We start from the raw sequence: 21,340 nt of genomic DNA, 5'->3' as shown, positions 1-21,340 counted from the left end.
GAAGAGAGAAAAAGGTCAGAGAGCGCAAGCTGGCCCCTCTGGTCCCCAGCCCTGTGCTGCCCAGCACTGGAGCCCAGGGGGCCGCGGAGTTCCCTTCCCCGTGCCTGGTTCGTTCTGAGTCACAGAGGCGAGGGGCCAGGACCCGGGAGCCGAGGACCAGACTTTCCACTGTCTTGATGGGGCAGAGATTTCCCCAGCCCAGCATCCAAAACGCTGCAGAGCCAGCTCCACCAGGACCAGCTGGTCTTTGCAGGCAGCTCAGAGCTGGGGGTGGGCAGACTGCAAGCCTCAGCTGTAAGGAGACCCTTCCTTGGGCAGACGCCCCGGCCACGGCTCAGGCTCCCAGTCCAGCCCGACTCCAGCTTGTTCTGACCCCTACATTCTCCCCCTGAGCCTTTCCTGGGCTCCCTGCTGTCAACAGTGCGTGACGGACATGGTGTCCGGCACAGGCCCTGCACTTCCTTTAGACTTGGGAAGCTTCCTGAATTCCCAGTGTTAGGTTTTTTTCCCTTCTCCGTACCCTCAGGGACCCTGCTTTTTAGATTTTGGGGAAGGAGAAGCTGGGGGTTCCCAGTCTTGCCCAAAGGTTTTCAGTGCCCTTGTCTCCACCACCTCGGACGCTGCTGAGCTTTTCATGATCCTGGGAGGTGCCCCGCACTGTGCTCTGCCTTGGAGGCTGCCCTGGGGGGCTGCCTCCCCAGGCCCCTCACCCTCTGGCTCCCCGGTGGGGTCTGGGATTGCCAATGGAAAGCCGGGTCGGCGGTCACCCTGGTGCTCTCCCTGCACTGCTGCTCTCCAGGCCCCCTCCTCCCACTTCTGGTCCCCGTCACCACCGTTTCAGGCAGAGGAGGCCAAGCGACCCGGCGCAGCTTCCGAAGAGAAGCCTGCTGAAGGTGCAGGGCAGTCCCCGGGGTGCCCCACGCGGCATGTGTGCTTGGGGCCCAGAGAGCTGTGGTCATTGCATGTGGCCCTTTCAGCAGGAAGTGCTTGCTGGCCCACTCCTGTCTCCAGGTAAGTGGGTCCCAGTGACACAGGCCCTGTTAAAACCCCCAACGGGGTAAACTCACTCCTAAGCTGGGGCAGCACATCACAGGCTGAGCCTAGACTGTGGTCCATCCTGGCGCTGCCCCTGGGCCTCGCCGTCCCTGCTCTGAGCCTCCTGCTGTGGGGCGGGGAGGGGGTGGGCCGGGACGTTGAGACCCCTGTGCCCTCCCTTGACTCCTAGCAGGTACCCCCGTGTTTCCCGCCTTCTCCACTCCCCCCATCACGTCGCCCCCTCCTACCCAGTGCAGATGTCCAGGAAAGAGCCCAGTCCTTTGGGGACAGGAAGGCCCCATGCGGGGACTTCACGCCCCAGAAAGGTCTGCAGCTGCCCCGTGCATGCGGCGAGGACGGCTGCGGTCCCGGGTGACCCCTCCCACTCACCGAGCGCCCCCAGGTTCTCCGTCTGGAAGACCTTCTGCAGGGGCGGCAGGTATATCACCGCTAGCTGCCCCAGGACAGACCCGAGCACAGAGTAGAGGAATGTGCGGTTCCTGAGGAAGCCGATCTCGGATATCAGCTTGGTCTGCGGAGAAGAAGGTCACAGTTGGGGCACAGGAGCCGCCTAGAGACGAGGGCCGGGAAAGCATGAGCCGGGGCTCACCTGGGAGCGGCAGGTCAAGGCGTTGAAGAGGTCGAAGAGCACGAAACAGGTGAAGGTCATGGTTGTGGTACGCGGGGTGCTTGCCTTGTCTTCGGGCATCTGGAACACGAGTGCACAGGGTGAGAAGGCGCAGGGGAGGCGGGGACCCCATCCTCGGGACCCCTGTGTGAGAGCTGACAGATCTGTGCCTCTCTCCCCCGCTTGGCTGAGCACACGCGCTGGACAAAGGCAGGGCCTCTTCCACCTTCCGGGCCGTTGAGGATGCAAGAGCCCCGCTGCTCCTCGGGGGTGGTGTGGGAACACCTGAGAAAAACAGAGCTGGGGGCTGTCCGGCGCCCCATCCCGCCTCCCGCACATGGGCGAGCTGGGGTTTAAACGCCTGGACGATCACCTGCCTAATTCTCTATCTAGCTCCCTGGCCATGTCAGCACAGGGGCTGTCTGAACCTGCAGGCCATGGAAAGGTGACGCATAGGAAGAGCCCCTACAGTGAGAACAGACAGCCTCTTCAGTGAGTGGTGTTGGGAAAACTGGAAAGCTACATGGAAAACAATGAAATTAGAACACTCCCTAACCGTACACAGAAATAAACTCCAGAGGGATGAAAGACCTAAATGGAAGGCCAGACACTATAAAACCCCTAGCGGAAAACACAGGCAGAACACTCGGACATAAATCAGAGAAATATCTTCTTTGATCCACCTCCTAGAGTAATGAAAATAAAAGACGACCCACAGAACGGGAGACAATATTTGCAAACGAGGCAACTGACAAGGGCTTAATCTCCAAAATATATAAACGGCTCAGACAGCTCAATATCAACAGAACAACCCAGTCAAAAAAGGGGCAGAAGATCTAAATAGACATTTCTCCAGAGAAGACATACAGACGGCCAAAAAGTGCATAAAAAGATGCTCAACATCACTAATTAGAGAAATGCAAACCCAAACTGTAAGAGAGAACACCCCACACCAGTCAGAATGGCCATCATCTAAAAGCCTACAACAATAAATGCTGGAGAGGGTGTGGAGAAAAGGGAACCTTCCTACACTGTTGGTGGGAATGTAAACTGGTAGAGCCACTGTGGAGAACAGTAGGGAGGTTCCTTAAAAAACGAAAAATCGAATTACCCAGACAAAGCTATAATTTGAAAAGATACCTGCACCCCTATGTTCACAGCAGCACTACTTACAAAAGCCAAAACATGGACGCAGCCTCAACGTCCATCAACAGAGGAATGCATAAAGAAGAGGTGGTACATACACACAATGAAATATTACTCAGCCAGAAAAAAGAGTGAAATAATGCTCCTTGCAGCAACATGGATGGACCTGGAGCTTATCATACTAAGTGAAGCCAGCCAGACAAAGACAAAATATGTGCTATCACTTATACGTGGAATCTAAAAAAAATGATACAAATGAACTTATTTACAAAACAGACTCACAGACTTTGAAAACAAACTTATGGTTACTAAAGGGGAATCGCTGGCAGGGAAGATAGATTGGGAGTTTGGGATTAATTTATACACACTACTGTTACATGCAAATAATCAACAAGGACCTACTGGGTAGCACAGGGAACTCAGTATTCTGTAATAACCTATAAGGAAAAAGATTCTGAAAAAGAATGGGTACATATATATGTATACCTGAATCACCTTGCTGTACACCTGAAACTAACACAACATTGTAAATCAACTCTACCCCCATATAAAATAAAAATTAAATAAAAAATAAGATCTCGGGCTTCCCTGGTGGCGCAGTGGTTGAGAGTCCGCCTGCCGATGCAGGGGACGCGGGTTCGTGCCCCGGTCTGGGAGGATCCCACATGCCGCGGAGCGGCTGGGCCCGTGAGCCATGGCCGCTGAGCCTGCGCGTCCGGAGCCTGTGCTTCACAACGGGAGAGGCCGCAGCGGTGACAGGCCCGCGTACCGCAAAAAAAAAAAAAAAGATCTCCCAAACAGTCACCTCCTGCGAATAAGACAGGAGTTTCTTTTACTAGATGTCAGATTGTTTCCTGGGGATAATACAAAGCAGGAGAGGCACTGTGTCCCATTTAGGAAGAAACCTGCCGCCTTTCCTCTGCCTGTGAGGCCTCACCTCCCTTCCGCCCGGTCCCACCTCTGCAGCGTCAGCTCGCAGTCCCTCCCCACCCTCTGCTGCCCCCTCCCCTGCACGTGTGTTTGTCTCCCCCAGCCACGGCGCCTGCACCCCTGGGGGCCGGGACCACACCCCTGCCCCATGTCCGCGACCACACAGACCCGCTGGCCAAGCCCATGAGGACTCCCCCACCTCTTTCCAGAAGATGAAGAGGGTCCCGCTGATGATGGTGGCGGCCGACAGGAGGATCTTCAGGATGAGGGCTCTGCCGAGTATCACGTCCTTGACGTTCCGTGGCGGCTGCCTGAGGGTGTCCCTGTCGACCGGCTCTACCCCCAAGCTGCTCGGAACAAAACCGGATGCTTTGAACTAAACCACCGAAAAGACGTGCAGTGGTTAAACGCGCGAGGTCACCCGGCAAAGCAACGCACAAGGGTCCACAGTGAAGGCCTGGACGGGCGTGGCCAGTGCCTCCAGGCTGTCCCCGGCCCCTCCTGCCTCACGTCCTCTGCTCCGACGCCACAGCCTGGACCCCACCGGCAGCCCGGCAGCTCCACCGCCCTCCTGCCTCCCCAGCCATGAGTGCGGTGAGAGAAGACCATGCCTGTGGCCGACCACGTGGTCCTGAATGGTGCCCGGTTGTTCCCCATCACCTCGGAGACCCCCGCCCCCAGCTCAGGCCTGGCCTCATCCCCGCTGGCCTGGAGAAATGGGATCCAGGCCCTGCCCACTGAAGAGCCCCCCAGCAACTGAGGGGTCCTGCCTTCAGCCAACTCCAAGGCAGCGGGATCGGGGCTAGGCCCGCAGTGGACGGTGTGGGGCACCCAGGAGGGAGCAGGCTGGGGGATGCCCACGCTGGGCAGATACGGCTGGGGTCCAGCTTTGCTCGCGGCCCCGTTCCCAGGGAGAGCACGTATAAAAGGTGGCCCTCTCGCTGGGCGTGGTGGGGGGAGCAAAGCCATCACTGGTGGTGATTAGATTAATAACTAAAAATTCAGCCGCACCGAGAGCAACACCCGCTATGTGCTCAGACACAGGGAGGCGCCTTGCTTGCTCACATCGGCCTCCCTGCCTCCAGAGCCCATCCTTCCTCCTGCAGCATTCATTCTGTTAGCCTCACGCTCCCTCCTCATTCACCCAGCCAATAACGTCCTGAGCACCTGGTGTGTGCCGGGCACCATTGTAGGAGTCGGGGATCCTACAGGGAACAAAAAAGCCTTGCCCCCCTGACATCCTAAAGGGGAGATGGATTATGACCAGATAAACAAGGAAATATGTTCCCCTCTAGACAAAAATAAAGCAGGGTAAGGTGACTGGGAGGGAGGAGGCTGCTGCTAGAGAAATCAGGGAGGACTTCTTGGAGGCAGTGACCTGAATGAAGAGAGGGCTCGAGCCATGCAGGTAGCTCAGGGAGAGCATTCCAGGCAGAGGAGCAGAAAGTTCGTCGTCCCCCTGCCCGCCCACCAGACGCCTCCTCCTGCGCCTGGTGCATTCCCCTCGCCATCTCCCCTGCACGCTCCCGCCAGCCCACTGCCTTACCTCTGCGCCGGCGGCCCATCCATGATGATGTTGATCCACAGGATCTGCATGGCATTGAGGGGGCTGGGCAGGTTGCACACGGTGGACAGTGTGATGAGGCTCAAGGCCGAGATGCTCCTGCAGGGCACACACAGGGCACTGTCATGAGCTGCTCCCAGACCTGGCACATGGGGGGACGCCGGCGTCGACTTACGTGCTCAGCTGAAATCGGACAAAGTTCTTGATGTTATGAAAAATCCCCTTGCCTTCCTCCACCGCATTCCTGCAAGAGAGGAGAAAGCATTTATTCACCAAGACGGCCGGGAGAGAAGGGTCAGCCAGCTCCGTCACCTGCTAAAGGAAGCGACGGTGTCAGCAGAGGTCACGATTCTCCTTGCTGGCATTCTCGGGGAATCACCAGTAGAGGAAGCTCATGTCCTAACAGGTGCCTTCAGCCACTGGGGGCTGGTCGCCAAGCCACGATCGCCCTTCTGTCCAAAGACTGTAGACCATTCTCTCGTCCGAGCCCTGGGACCCCAGCCCTCACCCAAGGCCCCCGAAGTGCCCGCTGCCCCTCGGTGACCCACCAAGGAGACGGAGCCCCCGTGGCCCTGCGGACACCGTGTATATACACCACAGCAGAGGAGGCGGCTGCCACCCCAGGCATTTTTGCCACCAAAGAAACACCTAAAGAGCAAATTACATGATGGCTGAGAAGTCGTCGTCCACCAGGATCATGTTGGCGGCCTCCTTGCTGACGTCCGTCCCTGTCCGCCCCATGGCAATCCCGATGTCCGCCGACTTCAGGGCGACCGCGTCGTTCACTCCGTCCCCCGTCATGGCCACGATCGCCCCCGACTCCTGCAAAGCCTTTGGAAAGAGGAGGCCAGTGGAGGCCTGCAGCCTGAGGACCTTCCTTCCAGATCCTTCCCTCCTCCTGCCCCGCCTCTCACACTGAGTGGTCCACGGCAAAGGCCCCTCTCTAGAGGGCACTGGGGTCAGCTGGCCCGGGTCTGAATCCCAGTTCCCCCCGTATGAGCTGTGGGCACTGGGCAAGCCCTGAACCTAACCTCAGCTTCTCTATCTGCAGAGTGGGAGCACGGTCTCTCCTTATCAGGGCTGTTGTGAGCCCTAAACCAAGAACACAGAGGGAACAGTGCCCGGCACAGAGCAAAGGTGTGAATGTGTTATCCGTCACCACGCCAACTAAAAACTGTCGCTTGCCGTCTGGTTTTACAAGGTCGAAGTCACTGGCCACTGAAGCCGCTGACCTTCCACACCCGCTGCAAGGAGTTCAGGGCGGAGATCGGGAACGAGCGAAGAACTGGCAGAACAAGCCTTCAGATGGTTAGCTGTTTCCAGGAGCAGATTTTATGCGCCCAGATTCGTACAACTTTTCGTATCTAGAAAAGCACTAAAATCACTAACAGAGACGTCTGCTCCTCGTGGCCGGGCGCAGCCTTCTGCCAAGACATGTGCATGCCTGCTGGTACCGCCTTCACTGAAGTCACAAACATACCCCACCCCTATCTCTTCGGAGTGGCCCCTCAGAGCCCCTCAGAACTGAGACGCTGTCTCCCCAGCTGTAGTTTTTTTTTTTTTTTTTTGCGGTACGCGGGCCTCTCACTGTTGCGGCCTCTCCCGTTGCGGAGCACAGGCTCCGGACGCGCTGGCTCAGCGGCCATGGCTCACGGGCCCAGCCGCTCCGTGGCATGTGGGATCTTCCCGGACCGGGGCGCGAACCCGTGTCCCCTGCGTCGGCAGGCGGACTCTCAACCACTGCGCCACCTTCAGGGAAACCCTGTAGTCCTCATTTTGCCCCCAATAAAACTTAACTCACAACTCTCACGGTGTGCTTTCTTTTTCAGTCAACAACCATTAATAATAATCAGCTCATCCCCTGAATCCATGTGGTACCCAATAAGGATTAATATTTTCTTTGAGGAATGACTGGCACAGAGATTTACTCTGTAGAACTAAAAAACCCCAAAATGACACAAAAGAAAAAACACAAGTGTTAAAGAACAGCTTTTCAAAGCATCCATGTGTGGGGAACCACACAGGAGTCTCTCGTTCTAGTCGTTTCGTTTTTGATGCGCCATCAGAAGGCACCTGCGGTGGGCCAGGCGGCTGCCAAGGGCTTCACAGGCCCAGCTTCGTTTCTTTCTTTTTTTTTTTTTTTTTTTTGGCCGATCCCATGTGGGATCGTAGTTCCCTGACCAGGGATTGAACCCGCACCCGCTACATTGGAAGCGTGGAGCCTTAACCACTGGACAGCCAGGGAAGCCCCCTGGCTTCGTTTCGTCCTCTCCTGCCTTGTGAATTAGCTGGTGTCATTCTGTCATTCATATTATCCCCATTTTACAGATGAGGAAACTAAGGCCTGGAGTTAAATAACAGGAGTACGCCAAGGAGCACCCGACTAACGAAGGCTGGCCTCTGCGCTTCTCCCTTTGCACCACCCAATTCCCGCTCCCCGCTTTTGGTACACGTGGCACGGGGCCCCCAGTTCTCCCCTCCCAGAGGCCAGTGCAGAGGAGGCGGCCACCGCTGGGCCCTGGACCACCTTGTGAGCAGAGCCACCACCGCCCTGGGCTGTGCCCTGAGGGACCAGAGAGGCACACAACTGACCTTGATGATTTTGAGTTTGTGCTTTGGGCTGGTCCTGAAGAAGACAGACACCTGGATACGGAGACGGGAGAGGGCCGGGCATCAGTGAATGAGGAGGTGGCACCTTCACCCCGTGCCCCTCGGCGGCGAGCCTCGGGAGGACCCCACCTTCCCGACGCGCTCGGCCAGCTCGCCCTGCTCGGCGCTTTCCACCTCTTCCCCGGACATGGCGCTCAGCTTCCCGTTGCACAGGCCGATGTTTCTTCCTGCAAGGCGTGGACAGTCCCTTCTGAGGGCCTGAGACTGTGGTCCCTGCACTTGCCCCTCACTCCACCTACCTGACATCAGGCCCCGCCTTGGCCACAGGGACAAACAAAACCACGGTGGCCCCAATTAGAGAGCCCCTGCTATGGTATCTGACCTTAATTCCATCCACAGAATGAACTGGCAACCAAGGCCTCTTATCCCCACTCTAAAGATGAGGAAACAGAGAGCGGTGACTTTCCCAAGGTCATAGGGCTGGTAAGTGCTAATACTGGAACTGACATGGTTCTTTCTGTCTGATTCCAGAGTCTGTGATCTTTCCATGGTGCCAGGCTGCCTCAAGACAGAGGGGTTAGAAACCCAAGGCGTGGCAACCGTGCTAACAGTAATAAAATGAGTAGGAGGAGGAAGGTTGCTAGCCCTCTGCCGATGAAAAGCCTGAGGGTCAGAGTGGCTCAATGATTTGCCAAGGGCGCACCGCTACTGGCAGAAGCCAGACGGGAAGTGTGCACTTGCAGTGATGCTGCCTGTGGAGATGAGGTGAAATCATGGATGGAAGGCCCCAGGGCAGAGAAGGTTCTTGGTGCACACGAGATCTTTTCCTCTTTAGGAGAACCTGCCAACATTTTAGAGACAAACACCCACTCGGAAGGTGGGATGCTGGTCCTCGAACCTCAGAATCTCTTCCAAGCACGTGGAAGGTAGTTGTGAGCTCTCCTGACCCGGTCCCTCGAGGAGTAAGCAGTGGCAGCGACCCTCACCCTCCACCCCATTCCCTGGTTACCTATCGCCAAGGCCGTCTCCAGAGCATCTCCCGTTATCATTTTCACGGACAAGCCCGAATCAGAGAGAACGTGGACCGCTTCCTCCACGCCAGCCCTCGGAGGGTCGATGATTCCGATGAGACCCAGGAACATCAGCTCCCCCAGCTCAGGCCCAGAAGCCAGGGCCAGCACTGCGGACAGAGCAAGACCCACAGAAGGTTCAGAAGATTTTCATCCCCAGTCAGCCCCAGCCCCACTGTGTCCCAGACTCTCTTCTGTCCGCGAGGGGCTTGGGCACTAAGTCCCTGGACCACAAAGGGGAGGGATGATCTTTCCGATGGTCGTCAGGCCCGTGCAGGGCAGCGGCTGTTGACGGCTCACCCACGATGGAGAGCAAGGGAAGTAGCAACAACCTGCCCAGCGGGAGATGGGCCTCTGTCTGCTGGTGGTGCAGTCCCACGGGGAGTGGCCACGAGCACACCTGTGGGCTGCCACATGAGGGCACATTTCTGATGGCCTATCTGTCATTGCTCTGCCCTCCTCTGTCATTGCCAGCAGACTCGGGGCGACAGCCACCAAGGTCAAGAAGAATGTGCAGGAGGCAACACGGGTCAGAGGACTCTGTTTCAGGGGCACAGAGCCAGACCCGGCTCTTGGGGACAGGTGCTCTGAGAGGGGGTGGTGTGAGAACTGACCTTACTGATACTGGAGGGGAGCTATGGCCAACAAGTTCCAGCTGTGACCCCTCAGTCATGACACTGTACCAGCGATGCAGGGGGGTGCGCCAGCGATGCGGGTACCATTCCCCCCTTTCTCAAAGCAACCCTCCCTGCCCTGCCAAGCTCAGCTCTGTCCTGACATGTCTTCACCTTATAGGCTCGTCAGTTTATAATTACTGTCCCCTGAAGGGGAAAACTAGGCCAACTGAAACCAATACAGGAAGCCAACGCTTCTCACTTTCCCCTGAGGGAATACACATGTTCCAGAGTGTTTTCAGACATTTTCTCCGAAAACGGACAGGCTGACATATGACACTACGGGAAACGTGAGGTTTAATGTTCAGCCCATCGGGGAAGGCATTGGCCCTGGTGCAGAAAATTGGAAATGGCCAAGGAATGAAACGTCTGTATTAATTTACAAGAGCTTTGGGTTTTCCTGACAGCGAGCCGTGAGCAGGACGACCAGTCGGGAAAATCATTGTTTCGGGGGCGGCCTGTCCACCTGTCTTAGAAAACTCAGAACCTCTCCTTGCACGCGTGAGCTGCGTCTGGGATAACGGGTATCGTCTGGCGGCTGAGATGGGTGGGGGTCTCCCTATCTTTCATCTGCCCAAGAGAGTCCACCCTGGCTTTGCTTGCATTAGCATCCTGCCTGACACCACTCTGATCATCACGGCGTTGACTCGGGACCCTGCGTTAATACACTTGAGAAGTCAGTGTTAGGTGCAAACTCAGAGCTTGGGGCTGGGACCGCAGGCACTGACCCCGCAGGCCAAGCGACCCCATCCTCTTCTCCTCCTGCTGGCAGAAGGCTCGCTGCTGGGGCGTCAGCGGCAGGGGGATACCCCCATGGTTGTACATGGTACAGTAACGAATCACTTCCTCGAAGGCCCCCTTCATGAAGTAGATGTCTTCCTGCTCCTTGGAAAAGACAAAAGGAAAAAAATGGGCTGACACTGGCTGCTTCAGCTCTTGGTGACCGTCACCTCATCCACACAGAGATGTTCACGGCGGGGTTATTTACCCCGGACCGTCACTGTTCACCAATACAGGACAGGTTAGAGAAGTTACAGGAAATCCATGTGATGGAATACCTTTCAGCCCAGAGCGGGGTGAGGCCGATCTCTGACCCAACCCAGGCCTGCCCTACATCGGGCTCCCTGGTTAATGTCACTCAGAGCATCTGCACGTTTCACGAACTGGTCATATCCCAGCCATTGCTGTGTCTTTAAGTGTGTGACTGACCCCTAGATGTCTATTTCAGGGAGACTTCCAAGCAAGGCAGGCACCATGAACTTGGCCCATAAGAATGAACCCAAATGAGCAGCTGACCCGTTTCCTGTGCATTTGTGAAGCGCCGTCTCCCTGAGAGAGACTGTAAGCGCCAGGTGCCTTGTCAGTGTGGGTCACACTGTAACCCCGGCACGAGCACAGCACCTTCCTGCTCGCAGTGGGCAGCGAGTGAGCCTGTGCAAACTGACACGGAAAGCTGTCCAAGACAGCACTTCAGGGAAGAGAGCAAATTACACACACTGTATACGGCATGACCTTCTTTTGAAACTACTACCCCCCGTGTTGCATTCGCACATTTAGAACCTGGAACACTCTATCTCTGACTGCTAAGGGGTGTCAGCATGGGTGGGGAGTGGGGAGGGAGAAAAGAGGGGCAGAATTGTCGTGAGCTTGCGTTTTTGAAGTTACATTTCTATAATTTTTTTCAATGAAAATATATTACCATTGCCTTTGGGGGGAAAATAAGATTTGAAGGTATTAAAACATAAAAAAAAAAAAATCCAAATCCTGTCTTAAGCACCCGGAATTTATATGCCTGTCCACTCACGGCAAAGAGCTGGGATAAGCTGGCCCAGCTACCCGCCACTGTGAACGAGACGGGAAATCTCAGCGTGGGCAAGACGTGACATATTCCAGAAAGAGCAGAAAGTTTGGAGAAAAAGGTAGAAGGTGATAAAAATCTCTTTAAAAAAAAAAAAGTTTCTTCATTGTAGAAAATCTGAAAAGCTACAGAAAATTTAAAAAGAAAAAAGTGGGGGAAAGCGGCTGAATCCCCCCACCCAGGCACAGCTAGTAGGAATTCGGTAGCTGTTCCCCAGGTGGCCTAGAACCCATGTGTGCACACACGTGCGAGCCCACCGTCCACGCCATCTATGGTGGATGCTGGGGTGTGTGTCCTGGATCCCCCTTCAGGATGAAGGCTCGTTCCCCCGTTATGACAGTTACGTGAGATCATGTGTGTAAAGAACTCAGCACAGGGGTGCGAAAAAAGGACCCTAAGTTAGCAGCGGGGTCAGTGTCATTGGTAAGGACATGCAGTCACTGCAGTGGTAATTACTCAGTCATTGTACTGTAGGCGAGTCTCACACGTGAACTTGCATCAGAATCCCCAGCAGACCCAGATGACCGGGTCCCAGCCCTGGAATTTCTGAGTCAGTGGGTCTGGGGTAGAACCTGAGAATCTGCATTTCAAACAAATTCCAAGGTGATGCTTCTGCGGGTTCAGGGACCCCACTTTGAGAACCAGAGATTCAGATGACAATCTCAGAAGAGGACCCAAGGTAATCAAAGGTTTATACTTTCACGTATTTGGAAGCTCACAGAAGTAGCCAGGAACTTTAAACTCTTCTGACGTCTGCATTTTGCTTTGCTGGAAAGGGGCAGAGAGGCAGACTCACCTCATTCCTGGAGCTGCATTGAACCGCCATCCACTTCTGTTCCGAACTGAATGGAATCTCTTTTTTTCGCATGTATGAATCTTTAATATCACTTAAGCCCATCTAGGAAAATAAAATGGGACGTTTTCAGCGAGTCATCCTAAACCAATCTCTATGCAAAGCTCAGTCTCTTTAAATTATTCATTATTCAAACCACCTCAGGCAGATGAGAAATCCAAGCGTTCAGCACACAGAGAAAAGCCATTTGCTTTCAAACGTCCCACGGGAAAAGAAATCAATCTCTCTTTTCTCTTGTCCCAGGGGCAGAGCCTGATGGCCTCTGCCACAGCGTCTAGCTGGAACCTGTGGGGTTTCTGCCGGGACGAATGTTTCAGACTTGAAGAGGCAGCAAAAGGAGCCCTGGGAAGTGGGGCGCCTGCGGTCACCACCTGGGGTCCCTGCCAGGCCTCACATTCACTCGCTCTTTGATGCTTTCAGGCCAGTTCCTTGACAGCTCTGAGCCTTGGTTTCCCCAGTTGTAAACCAATCCTAACCCGTGCATCCCATCGCCCCCCAAGGGGTGAAAACGGGTTCTTAGGGGGTGAAAAAAATCTGCTTTATGTATAAAGCACAGACACCCATACAGTACAGGAACAGATACATACTATTGGGCTGACAAAAAAGTTCGTTTGGGTCTTTCCGTAACATCTGCAGTATTAAAATCCCATGGGGGGAGTGATTAGGGAAAAAACATCTAAAAAGGGGATGTTTAGGGGAGTGTCATCGGTTGCACTGTGTCCCTCAAAGACTTACGGAAGGTGTAATTCCCCAGTGCCTGCGAACAGGATCTGATTTGGAAATAGGGTCTTTGGAGGTGTAACGAAGTTAAGATGAGGTTGTTGGGGGAGCCCACGATGGCATGACCGGTGTCCTTCCAAGAAGAGGACAAGGCCACGTGAGGACCTCCCTCACTCAGACAGGACCTCGAATTGTGCTGCCAGTGTAGCTCCGAGAGAAGGAATTCCCCACGCAGACGTCACAGACCTCCTACCTTCATTGCCAGGGCCACCAAGGCGCCCTCTGTGGGCTGCCCCATCATGGCGTTCTTTCTGATGGTGGCGTTGTTGGCGACACAGCCGGCCTGGAAGGAGAGGTGTCCGAAGGTCGTTTGTTAGTATTTGGAGCTGCACCCGCCGGGGTTCCGGGCTTACTCAGGCACGTGAAAAGGTGCCTGAACGCTGCACGCATTTTCAGAGCTGGGGCTGGCATGGGGGCCAGGGACAAGTTTACTCTTCAAAATACATCAGTCTCAAAACCCACACGATTAATATTCACTGACTCTGCTGAATGTGGGTCGTCACACAGCTGTCACGAGGAACTACAGTGGGGAGGCAGGCAGACTGGGGGGTCACGCGTGTGGGGTGATGGCCAGTGCCTGCTAATGGGGACGGGGTTTCTGATTGGGGCGACGAAGCATCCTGGAATTAGATAGCGGTGAGGGCTGCCCAACCTTGTGAATATACTAAAACCCACTGAACTGTACCCTTTAAAAGGGTGAATTCTGTGGTGTGCGACCTACATCTCAATTTAAAATAATAACTGAAAAATGAGAAGTACAAACAAATAGACAAAAAGAGCACGGGGGTGAATCCCGGCTCCCTCCCACTCACTGGGGGACCTTGGGCACTCACGCTACCTCTCTGAGCCCCCGTTTTTTTTTTTGGCCGGCGCTGTGCATGCCAGCATGCCGTATCTTAGTTCTCCAACCAGGGACCGAACCTGTGCCCCCTGCATTGGGAGCGCTGCGTCTTAACCACTGGACCGCCAGGGAAGTCCCGAGCTCCTGTTTCTTAATCTGCACAACTGAGATAATGGGGCAGCCCTCTCAGGGCTCTGTTAATTGTCACCGTGGAGGTGGGACCTGCGCGGAGAGGATGATGGTCAAACTTCCTGTGGGGAGGGGACGTGAGCTCCTGCGAGGACAGGTATGGCTCACGTTACAAGTACTGATGGTCACAACAGGCAGCGTTCATCCCGTGCTTGTTTCCCAACATTCACAGAGCCCCTTCCCTGTCCAGCAAGCAAGGGGGGAGGAAGGGGCTCCCAGCTCTTCCCTTACGTCCCATATTTCCATCTGTATCTGGGCCGCCGTGACAACCTGACCGCTGGGCCATGGCCCACTCATCACCGAGAACCAGCTGGTCCAACTGCTGTCTCTCTTTCCGGAGAGAGTCCCCATTAGCTCTGTTTTAAATGCATGTTTACTTCCACGGTGGCGCTTTTGACACTTACCTCCACTAATTTCCCCACTGAGATGTTGGAAAACTGCTTAATGACTTCCTTTGAGGGTAAAAGACAGACAGTCCCTTGGCCGTTGTAGCCAACTCCGCTGACCTACAGGGCAAGGGCAAAAAACGGGGTGTCACTAGGAGGCAAAAAGACGCTTCCCCAGTTGACCCATATCCCTTTCTGGGGAATCCATCCCCAAGGACACGGTCCCACCACGAACACGTCTCCAAGCGTGAAGTGTCCCCTGCAGGAGTACGTATTAATCAGATACCTCACCAAGTGCCGTGCTTCAGTAAAATGCAACAGGGCATTCTTCAGCCGGTAAAAATTATGGTTATGAAAACCAAGTATTAGCATACAAGGGTGCTTATGTTCTAGAACCGGGGCGGGCAAGCTCTTTCTTGTAGAGCCGATAGCAAATATCGTAGCCTTGGCAGTAATCTCTGCTGCGATTACTCTGTGGCTCTGATGTGACAGGAAGCACGGACAATGTGAACATCCATCCAATGTGGACATCCTCTGCCAGCCAGCGGGTGGCTGCCTTCCACCAGTCGTGTTCCTTGCTGCTGCTGGTAGCAAGGAGATTGTCCAATAACCCATATTTGCTTCTTCCTTACTGTTCTCTGGAAGACTCCGTGTGCCTTCTCTGGGAAGGAAGGGGTCTGGCAGGGCACAACCTGGACTTGAACCTTATAAATTCACACAGGCTCACCTCGGCGTGGAGCCCGTCCGACGTCACAAGTTGGGTGACAGTCATTTCATTGGCAGTCAGAGTCCCCGTCTTATCAGAACAGATGACATTGCAGCAACCTGGCACAAGAAGACAGCAGAGTTTATAGGAACAAGAAGTCGTCACCACCAACTCTCAGGCTTAGGAAACACCCAGGTAGAATCATGACGGCACTAAAATGCCCATGCAGTCCAATTTGTAAGAATCCAACCAGCTGGGTTCCCTCACCTAAAGTCTCCACGATCGGCAGCTTCTTCACAATGACCCGCTTCCTGGCCATCCGCAGCACTCCCAGGACCAGCGTCACTGTGACGACGATGGGCAGACCCTCGGGAATGGCGGCCACAGCCAGGCTGGATCGAAAAGGCCAGGCGGATCACCTCGAGCACGCACTTAACGATGACGTGCATCGCACCTGGCGTTGGCAGCATGTTTACCCGGTGAAGCTTGTCCGTGGTTCCCCCACCTTCTCTGCTCTGTTCTCTGCTGCCAATCCCATGACACACCTGCCTCCTCCTTCAGCATCCATTGCTCTGAGCTTTCCCGCTGCGAAACCCTGCTTTCCTACCAGACATCCACACTTTAGTGTGAATTAGTCTGTCCCTTGTTTTGCCTATTTAAGTGCTTTTGCATTTAAATTGTTGTCATCTATTAGAGACAAAAGTCTTGGGCCCTATGAAAGCAATCTCCGGAATCAGGCACTAAGTGGGAAGCGGAATTATTAGGTTTAGAGGGTCCTCCCTGGGTCCCTTGAATTTTACTCTAAATTGGTCTAATGGTTTAGACATTTGCTGTGAGAAAACCAGACAAGGAAATGAAAGTTGGGGGAGGTGAAGTGGCGCGGCGAGGCCTTTGCCTAAGCAGGCTGTTGTGCTGTCTGCTCATCTGCTTAAGACGCCCCGCACCCCCCACCACTCTTTCTGTACCACGGGGCCCCGCCCTCCCACAGCCAAGGTTGATTGGGTTAGAGGAGAACATATGACTCCAGCTGAACCAATGAGCTCCTCCCTTGGGAATCTGCATTGGGACTGAGCACAGGATCCCCTTCCTGTGGGCAGGGTTTGTGTCTTGCCAGTGACCTCAGGCCGATGGGGGAGGCTGGAGAGTGCGGGGCAGACTGTACAGAGCTGTGGGGTGAGCATTACCGTGCCAAGCCCCAGGGTGGTTCACCCTTTGCAGAGCACAGTGCCGCAGGTAGTCAGTAAATATTTGCTGAGTGAACACACAGGAATGAGTGAACACATGGCAAGTGCAAGAGCCTGGACCCACCCTGGCCTAGCACACAGTGAGCGCTCTACATAGGTTGGTTAATAATCAGAAAGCCCCGCCGCCGCCGCCGTATTTCATCAGATCTAAGGCGCTGCTGATTGGGAAGGGCACCATTATCCTGCGCACCTCTAAAAACATACTGCCCATTAACGGTGCCGGGATACTTTCTTATCACCTCACTTGTGAGAAGCAGTCTGACTTCAGAGAAGGTAGAAGGTGAAAAAGAATGTGTGTCTTAGAATCAAAGAAATACGGTATATGAATGGCGGCCTTTCACCTGGAGGCCATGGAGCATTCAGGGGTAAGTTATATAAACCAAGGTGACGGAATTTGGTCAAGGGACTGTGCCCGGTTTCTACGGTGACGGCAAGAAAGTTTCCCTGGTTTTATGGCACAGGCTGACAAGGCCAGCTAAGCAAACATTTGCGAAGGGTTCTCACGGGCACTTTCCTCCTACATGGCATGAGAAGGGCATTGTGTGTGCCTGGATGTTTTCATAATAAAAAAAAAGTAATTGGCAAACTAATAAAGATTAGAAGAGACCAGGAAAAGCAAGTAGACCTTGGGTCATCTTGAATGTCGCTCAAGGCACAGGGAAATAGGATAAAGTTTTTAAAAGAATGATTCTCTTGCTATTTATTTTGGAGAATCTCTTCCTCACCAGCTATCCTGCCATTTCTACCTTATGACTGAGAGGTGTTGAGTGATTTTCTTCTGCTAAAAACTGAAGAACCTCATCCTTTTAAAGTCACAAGTGAAATGACCACAGTCAGTTTTCTTTCAATTGCAAGTTTCCCATGGACCGAGTGGGATGAGAGAGATGAAAGGGGCTGTTAGACAAGAAATCAGAAATAACCTTGGGGAAGTAGGGATGCGGTGGACACAGGAGCTTTTTCTCTTACTGACCTGGAAATACTTTACAGTCTTTTTGCCTCATGGAACTTACTGTGGTTTACAAGATGGGATGGAACGCATCCTTATTTGGGGGAGGTTCTCATGCATCATGGCCTCTGAGAGCTCTGCTTTTTCTGGGAGCCCCTCGTGGCTGAGGCTCCACCCTCTGCCACCACCCCCTACCTCTGAAGACCCAGTCACCTGAGCCTTCTTTCTGGGGCTCCACCTTCTTCCCTAGCGACCTCTTGCTGGAGCCCCGACTAGGGTAATTGTAGCCATGGCCTCACTGCTCAGAGTGATGCTTCCTGAACCGGCAGCATCACCATCCCTGGGGAGCATGTTAGGAATGCAGAATCTCGGGCCCTTCCCCCAGACCCACTGAGTCAGAGCCCCGGCAATCTGTGTGGAACAAGCTCTCCCAGGGACGCTTGTATGGTGAGGTTAGTTATGGTCAAGTCCAAGACCCCCTGCTCTACGGCGTCCTCCTCTTGCAGGAGGCCCTACCCTCACCTCAAACGCCACCGTCCACAGCGCAGCCAGCTGCCCACTGCCCTGTTCCCTCTTCCCCCCTCCCTCCTCAGAGCAAGCCGGGGTTCACACCTCCCATCACCATTCCAAGAATGGCCAACACTTTTCATCTCTCTGCTCCAAAAGAATAGTAGAGATGGCCTGGCACAGCGTGCTGAGAAGGGTTCTGAGGATGTGATTAGAATTCAGAGAAAAAGGGGCCCATGAGTTTCCGCGTGATCGGCCCCGTCATCTACCCTACCGTCTGGTCTTATCACCCAGCCCGACCACAGCCTCCCCGCTGCTTCCACAGATGCGCTAGGCTCACTCCGCCTCCACGCCTTTGCCCCTGCCATTCCCCTGCCTGAACGCCCCGCCCACCCTTAGCAACATCTCTCCAGCTTCAACTCCTCAGAGAAACCTCTCCCGGCCCCTTTTTCCGGCCACATCCCTTCCCGCCTCCCTTTTAATCTCTCTCAACCATCGTTTCCTTTGTAGCTTTGATCATAAGTTGTGATTATTTTGCTAACATGCACTTAAATTGTTCACGTTTACTTTCCCCACCAGCCTGCAGACTCCGTGGTCCAGCTCCATCAGCACTGGACGATGCAAGCACATAGTGAACAGGTGCTCAAGAAACATGTGTGGGGCAAATAAGCAAACCAAGCGCCATGGCCGGGGAGGGTAGGGAGAGTCCCCGCCCTGCCCGGGAGGTGGCCAGGGGCACTGAGCCGGACCCCGGCTTTGGATCAGAATCGTGCGGTCTGCAGTCTGTCTCCTCCACTCCCTGATCCTGTAACTACAGGCAGATGTGTCGGCCTAACCCTCAGCATCTCCATCTGTGAAACGGAGACCGGCCTGCCTCTCGGAGCTGTGCCTCGATGAGCGAGGTCACCTCCACTCAGCATCAGCAGACCCTGGCTGTGCCCCCTTCATGTTCTCGAAGATTCTAGAACCGCCTCACCTAGCTGGTCAACACTCCGACACTGACACGGAAGGATAAACGGCCAATGAAAGCTCTGGGTCCTATTTTCCTTTATACCATTCACGGCACGTAGCTCAGGATATAAAGTCAGGAAACCCCCGCTCGACTTGAGATCATGACCTCGTCCACTCAAAAGAACGCGTTGGGCTCTGTATCTAGAGCTCTGCAAGCCGTCTCCTGTGGCCACCACCCAAATGTGACGATGATGATCTGGTGTGTTTCAGGGAAACGACCTGAAATCCAGCAGGAACATCTGTATAGCACAATGGCCTGATTTTCATGGTCCCAAAGAGTTTGGGGGGAAGACCCAAGCCCTGGTATCAATCCATTTATCGATAGCTTATATAAACTGAAAGCCTAAAGACAATTGCTGTTAGAGTATCTTTTCTTTTTATACTCAGAATTAGTCTGAGATGGCGTTTTCCAAATGTTTGCCACCTGTATCTTGCTTTTATGGTTTTGGTCACATAATATTCTAACTGCATAATATTCTTTAAACCAACTTTTCCTTTTCCTTTTCCTTTTTCATGTCCCCAGGAGTTGGCATTAATGAGATTTTGTTTGTTAAGGAATGGCAGAGCTTCTAAAACCAGACACAGACTTTTCCAGTTTCCATTCAGTCACAAAATAGTCACTGAATAATAGGATACACACCTGCCCGCAGGTGGATTTTGCTGGCCTGCCTCTCAATGCACACAGGGCAGTGATTAAAAAATGAGGCATTTGAAAGAATGTATATATATATATATATATATATGTACAACTGAATCACTTTGCTGTACAGCAGAAATTAACGTAACATTGTAAATCAACTATACTTCAATTTTAAAAAGGTAGGCATTTGGAATTTTACAAGACCTGCATTTGAATTTCTTCTATTGCTAATTGCCAGGTAATGGTGTCCACTCATTTTTACACAGACAGACTTGACTCTGTACCAGAGACGTGTACACTCAACCCCCTAACGCAAGGTTCTCTGGCCCACGCTGGCCGGCCCTGTGGGAAGCAGCTCCCCGCAGCCTCCGTCCTACACTGGGATGCCCCGAGCCGTTGTGAGGTGCGTCACTGTAATTTACTGTAATGACAGTTACAACGTGGCTGTCTGCAAACAGTCTACTTTTTATATATAAATCAGAAAGGATCCAAGGATCCTTGTAATAACAGCTTTCCTAATTACCTGCTTTATGTTTTCTTTATTGAGATGTAATTCACGTACCGTAAGATTCGCCCTTTCAAAGTATATAATTCAGTGGTTTTATATTCAGAGTTGTATAACTATCACTACAATCACTTTTAGAGCCTTTTCATCACCCCCAGAAGAAACCCCATAACTGTTGGGGTCCCTCCTCATTCCCCGACCCCAGTGCCTGGCAGCCACTAATCTACGTTCCGTCTGTATGGATTTGCGTGTTTGGGGCATTTCATAGAAACAAAGTCACATGGCATGTGGCCATTTCTGTCTGGTTTCCTTCTCCTAGCCTCATGTTTCTACGGCATCCACACCGTAGCACGTGTCAGTGCTTCACTCTTTTTTTTAATATCTTTATTGGAGTATGATTGCTTTACGATGTTGTTAGTTTCTGCTGTACAACGAAGTGAGTCAGCTGTACGTATACATATATCCCCATATCCCCTCCCTCTTGCGTCTCCCTCCCACCCCTGCATCCCACCCCTCTAGGTGGTCACTAAGCACCGAGCTGATCTCCCTGTGCTATGCACCTGTTTCCCACTAGCTAGCTATTTTACATTTGGTGGTGTATATATGTCGGTGCCACTCTCTCACTTCCTGCCAGCTTACCCTGCCCCCACTGGCTTCCCTCCTCGTGGCTGAATAGTATTCCACTGTATGCTGTTTATCTGTTCACTACTTGACGGGCACCTAAGTTTGTTTACATTGCGGGTTTGAGGTACTAAGTATGTATTTTCGCTCACCGACATTAATCTTCCACGTAACACCTGACCATCTTACAGACACCACCACAAGGGGGCGTCACCCTGAGGAAACCATGAGGGACCTGACGCGGGTCCTCCACGTCCCGGATTACCGGCTGCCCTTCCGCTGGGACATGCCCCATTAGGGACAATCCCCAGCACCCCGTGTCCCCGAGCAGCCGTGGAAAAGCTGTGGCAACTTCACGCCCCTGCACAGAGCCTGCCTTCTGTCTGCCTCTGCTCCTCCACTGGGACCCAGGGTGGGGCGGTCACTGACGAGCACCACCAGGTCGGGGAAGGGCAGGTTCCCGGGGCTTAAAGTCAGGGCCCCGATCCCTAGCCCTGCAGTCAGCCGTGTGGCCTCGGCTACACGGTCTCTGTCCTCTCCTGCAGCTGCCTCCTTAAATCAAGGGCCGAGTTCCAAGTGCGTAATGAGAACACGCA

General features: G+C 53.6%; 2 protein-coding genes across 4 annotated transcripts in view; one reads left to right on the top strand and one right to left on the bottom strand.

The window, feature by feature from the left end:
* MEAK7 (MTOR associated protein, eak-7 homolog) overlaps positions 1-3,383 on the top strand; it is a 47,668-nt gene extending 44,285 nt beyond the window's left edge. The window contains exons 3-4 of one of the 2 annotated variants that reach the window (XR_009537282.1): positions 842-1,694; positions 2,057-3,383. The gene's annotated coding sequence lies outside the window, so the exon portion shown is untranslated. Of the gene's footprint in view, positions 1-799; positions 1,695-2,056 lie in introns of both variants that reach the window. The other variant, XM_060132255.1, reaches the window with a different exon arrangement.
* ATP2C2 (ATPase secretory pathway Ca2+ transporting 2) overlaps positions 1-21,340 on the bottom strand; it is a 76,536-nt gene that overhangs the window by 388 nt on the left and 54,808 nt on the right. The window contains exons 12-26 of one of the 2 annotated variants that reach the window (XM_060132254.1): positions 15,538-15,662; positions 15,292-15,389; positions 14,583-14,684; positions 13,342-13,431; positions 12,312-12,413; positions 10,386-10,542; positions 8,923-9,093; positions 8,043-8,140; positions 7,896-7,946; positions 5,968-6,134; positions 5,479-5,547; positions 5,286-5,402; positions 3,939-4,086; positions 1,646-1,744; positions 1,426-1,567 (exon numbers count right to left, since the gene is read on the bottom strand). In XM_060132254.1, coding sequence (XP_059988237.1) covers positions 1,426-1,567; positions 1,646-1,744; positions 3,939-4,086; positions 5,286-5,402; positions 5,479-5,547; positions 5,968-6,134; positions 7,896-7,946; positions 8,043-8,140; positions 8,923-9,093; positions 10,386-10,542; positions 12,312-12,413; positions 13,342-13,431; positions 14,583-14,684; positions 15,292-15,389; positions 15,538-15,662 — 1,736 coding nt within the window. Of the gene's footprint in view, positions 1-1,279; positions 1,568-1,645; positions 1,745-3,938; positions 4,087-5,285; positions 5,403-5,478; positions 5,548-5,967; positions 6,135-7,895; positions 7,947-8,042; positions 8,141-8,922; positions 9,094-10,385; positions 10,543-12,311; positions 12,414-13,341; positions 13,432-14,582; positions 14,685-15,291; positions 15,390-15,537; positions 15,663-21,340 lie in introns of those variants that run through there. The other variant, XM_060132252.1, reaches the window with a different exon arrangement.

This window comes from Lagenorhynchus albirostris, chromosome 19 (assembly GCF_949774975.1).
Source record: "Lagenorhynchus albirostris chromosome 19, mLagAlb1.1, whole genome shotgun sequence".
Lineage (NCBI taxonomy): Eukaryota > Metazoa > Chordata > Mammalia > Artiodactyla > Delphinidae > Lagenorhynchus > Lagenorhynchus albirostris.
Note: the sequence above shows the minus strand (reverse complement) of the source record. Positions and strands in the feature narration are given on the sequence as shown.